The sequence below is a fragment of the Rattus norvegicus genome, chromosome 7 (genome assembly GCF_036323735.1).
Source record: "Rattus norvegicus strain BN/NHsdMcwi chromosome 7, GRCr8, whole genome shotgun sequence".
Taxonomy (NCBI): domain Eukaryota; kingdom Metazoa; phylum Chordata; class Mammalia; order Rodentia; family Muridae; genus Rattus; species Rattus norvegicus.
The window spans coordinates 6,968,317-6,971,550 of NC_086025.1; the positions used below are offsets into that span (position 1 = coordinate 6,968,317).

General features: G+C 33.1%; 1 protein-coding gene across 1 annotated transcript; it reads left to right on the top strand.

Moving 5' to 3' along the window:
• The first annotated feature begins 809 nt into the window (after positions 1–809).
• Positions 810–1,796, top strand: Olr1052 (olfactory receptor 1052). Its single transcript, NM_001001363.2, has one exon. The coding sequence runs from the start codon at positions 810–812 to the stop codon at positions 1,794–1,796; it is 987 nt and encodes a 328-aa protein (NP_001001363.2).
• The last annotated feature ends 1,438 nt before the right edge of the window (positions 1,797–3,234 follow it).

The window sequence follows — 3,234 nt, forward strand, 5'->3', positions numbered from 1 at the left end:
TTGTGCTACAAAACCATAACGTGTATTTGTTTCAAGAGAACTAAGCATATTATTTTATGCCAGATACTTTAAATTGGTAAGTATTTTCACGTTGTTTATATTCAATGTTTCAGGTTTATTTACTGTCCTTTCATGAGTTTATTTATAGCTCATTTTCATACACACATACATATATGTCCTCCCCCAAAACTACTATATTAGCTGAATTTAATGAGAAGAGTCTTTGTATTTCAGAGATCAGGAATGAAGATAAAAATTTAAAAAATGTACAATAATACAAGAACACAAAATTTATAATGGAATTTTTAAAGAAATGTGGATATGATTTAATTGTTTAAAATACAAAAATACTGACATCATTTTATCAAGAAAATATTTATAGAAGCTACATTGTTTTCTAATTCGATATTTAGTCTATATCTGTATATATGTAAACTGACAACAAATTTCTGCAATGATCAAGAACTTTGGTTTCTAGAAAACATGACATAGGAAAAGAAAAATAATATTAAAGAACTAGATGAATTTATACTGAACACTATATTTTGAAAACTATATTTTATACATCAGTAAATGTAATAGATGGTTGCAGAATGAAAACAAAAAAATGTGGATTCAAGCATAGAAAATGAATCTTTAGAGAAAATGATCAAAATGTACACAACGTAAAATACACAAAGAGACAGAGACAGACTGACACCAACACAAGGGCACACACACAAACAGAAACTCAGATACAGATACAGAGAAAGACAGACAGGCACATTGATGCTTGTCTTGTAGCTCATATTCGTGTATCCATATTTTCTATGTTGATTTTATCAATTAGATTTGTTGTAGCCAAACCATCAGAGATGAGGATCATAACTTCAGTGACATACTTCATCTTTCTGGGTCTGACAGACGATCCTGAGCTTCAGGTTGTTATTTTCTTTTTTCTCTTTCTCACATACGTGCTGAGCATTACTGGAAATTTAACCATCATTACACTCACTCTGCTGGATTCCCACCTGAAGACTCCCATGTATTTCTTCCTCAGGAATTTCTCCTTCTTAGAAATTTCATTTACTTCTGTCTGTAACCCTAGGTTTTTGGTCAGCATCCTAACTAAGGACAAGTACATCTCCTATAATGCTTGTGCTGCCCAACTATTTTTCTATATCTCCCTTGGCTCAACAGAGTTTTTCCTTCTGGCATCCATGTCCTATGATCGCTATGTGGCAATTTGCAAGCCCCTAAACTACACAACCATCATCAGTAACAAGATCTGCCACCAGCTCATCATCAGCTCTTGGCTGGCTGGTTTCTTGGTAATTTTTCCTCCACTGGCCATGGGCTTAGAGTTAGATTTCTGTGACTCCAACATTATTGACCACTTCACATGTGACTCTGCCCCTTTGCTGCAAATATCCTGCACAGACACAAGCACTTTGGAGCTTATGAGCCTTATATTAGCTTTGGTCACACTTATGACCACACTGATGCTGATAATTCTCTCTTACACATGTATTCTCAGAACTATTCTGAAATTTCCCTCAACCAAACAAAGGGAAAAGGCCTTCTCAACCTGCTCCTCACACATGATTGTTGTCTCCATATCTTATGGAAGCTGCATCTTCATGTATGTGAAAACATCTGCCAAGGCTGGAGTTGCTTTGACAAAGGGGGTGGCTATGCTCAATACCTCTGTTGCCCCCATGCTCAAACCTTTTATCTACACTTTAAGAAACCAACAGGTAAAACAAGCATTTAGTGATCTCATGAGAAGGAAGCTTGCCTCAAAAGTGCTGATCTGATATAGCTAACAAATCAAATGTTCAACAGTTAAACCAATGAACATATCCTTGTTTTAATTCATCTCAGAAATAAAAGTGTATGTTACTCTTAATGGAGTTAAGGTACGCATGTTGCAATTTACTTTAATTTATGCTATGAATTTCTGATAATGATTATTATGGGGTGATTTTACCAATAAACTATATTATAAAGTTAGAGATGAAATAATTTTGAATTATAGCTCACATATCTCAAGTAATACATATGTCAATTGCATCATGCATATTTTTGGAAAGATTAAGATATTGAGGATCCTTGTGAACCACATGTATATTACAAGTCCATTTACTATAGGTAAACAGAGAACAGATATTATTCTTAATTTTAGACATAAAACTCCCATTCATAGAACATAAAAAAATTCTCCTCCAAACCAACACATTTATTATATGACAGCCTGCTTTTAGACTTGCAAGGTTTGTAGTTTTAAAGCACATCAAAGAGAATATATCTGAATCAGTCTTTTTATAAGTAGCTAATACTAATATATAACTTCTTTTACTGTAAGTTTCATCATCTACTCTATAAAGAAAGAAAAGTTTTGTTTTAGTCATTATGTTATTTACTGAGTTTTTGTCTTCCAGGGATGTATGCTATTGACCCTCTATCTTTAAACTACATTTTGAGACAGCCCTAAGCCTATAATAAATATAGACCTCAAATCTTTAAACTATTCTCCTGGCCTGGAAGATTTGTCATTTGTATCTGTTTACTGTTCACCAATTATACAGTTTGAGATTGCTCAAGCACAGATACCCTAAGTAAGTTCCTAGAATCTCATCTAGCTATATACTTCTCTGTGTGTAATGATCTCAGGGCATAAGGAAGCTTTCCAAATAGTGTCCATACAAAGTTAATTTTAGGATTTTACTAAAAGACTCACATATAATTTTTCTGAAGAAAAGCCATAAAATGAATAATAGTGAAGAAAATCCCCCAAAATGCAACATGCAGAGCAAAACCCAAAAGTTAGAGAAGGAAGGACGACAATTGTAGCAATCTGCTCTATTTTGCTAGAACTGTGTGAAGCAGCTGTGCTGGCTTCATGACTCTTGGTGTTTCTAAAGGATATGGCTGTGCCAATTCAGAAATATGATTTGGGAATTACAAATAAAAAGAATATTAAAAATGTGAAGTTTTCAAAGGAGAAAAAATGGAAAACAAAATAAAATACTATGTTAAATGGAAAAAGAGATGCTAATTTTTGAACTGAACAGAAACGATTTAAAACCTCTTACAGGCTGTTTAAAGTTCCAAATTGAATCCAACCTATGGTGATGATTACACATTAATTTTCTCTTTTGCAAGTTATTGTTTTTTATAATACTTTTATGTTGACTCTGATTTAAATTATTATTTATAGTAGCTTAAACAACAAAACAATGCAGTAGCGAATTA

Coding starts and splice junctions, on each gene's coding strand:
- Olr1052 (NM_001001363.2), top strand. CDS start 810: ATGTTGATTTTATCAATTAGATTTGTTGTAGCCAAACCATCAGAGATG.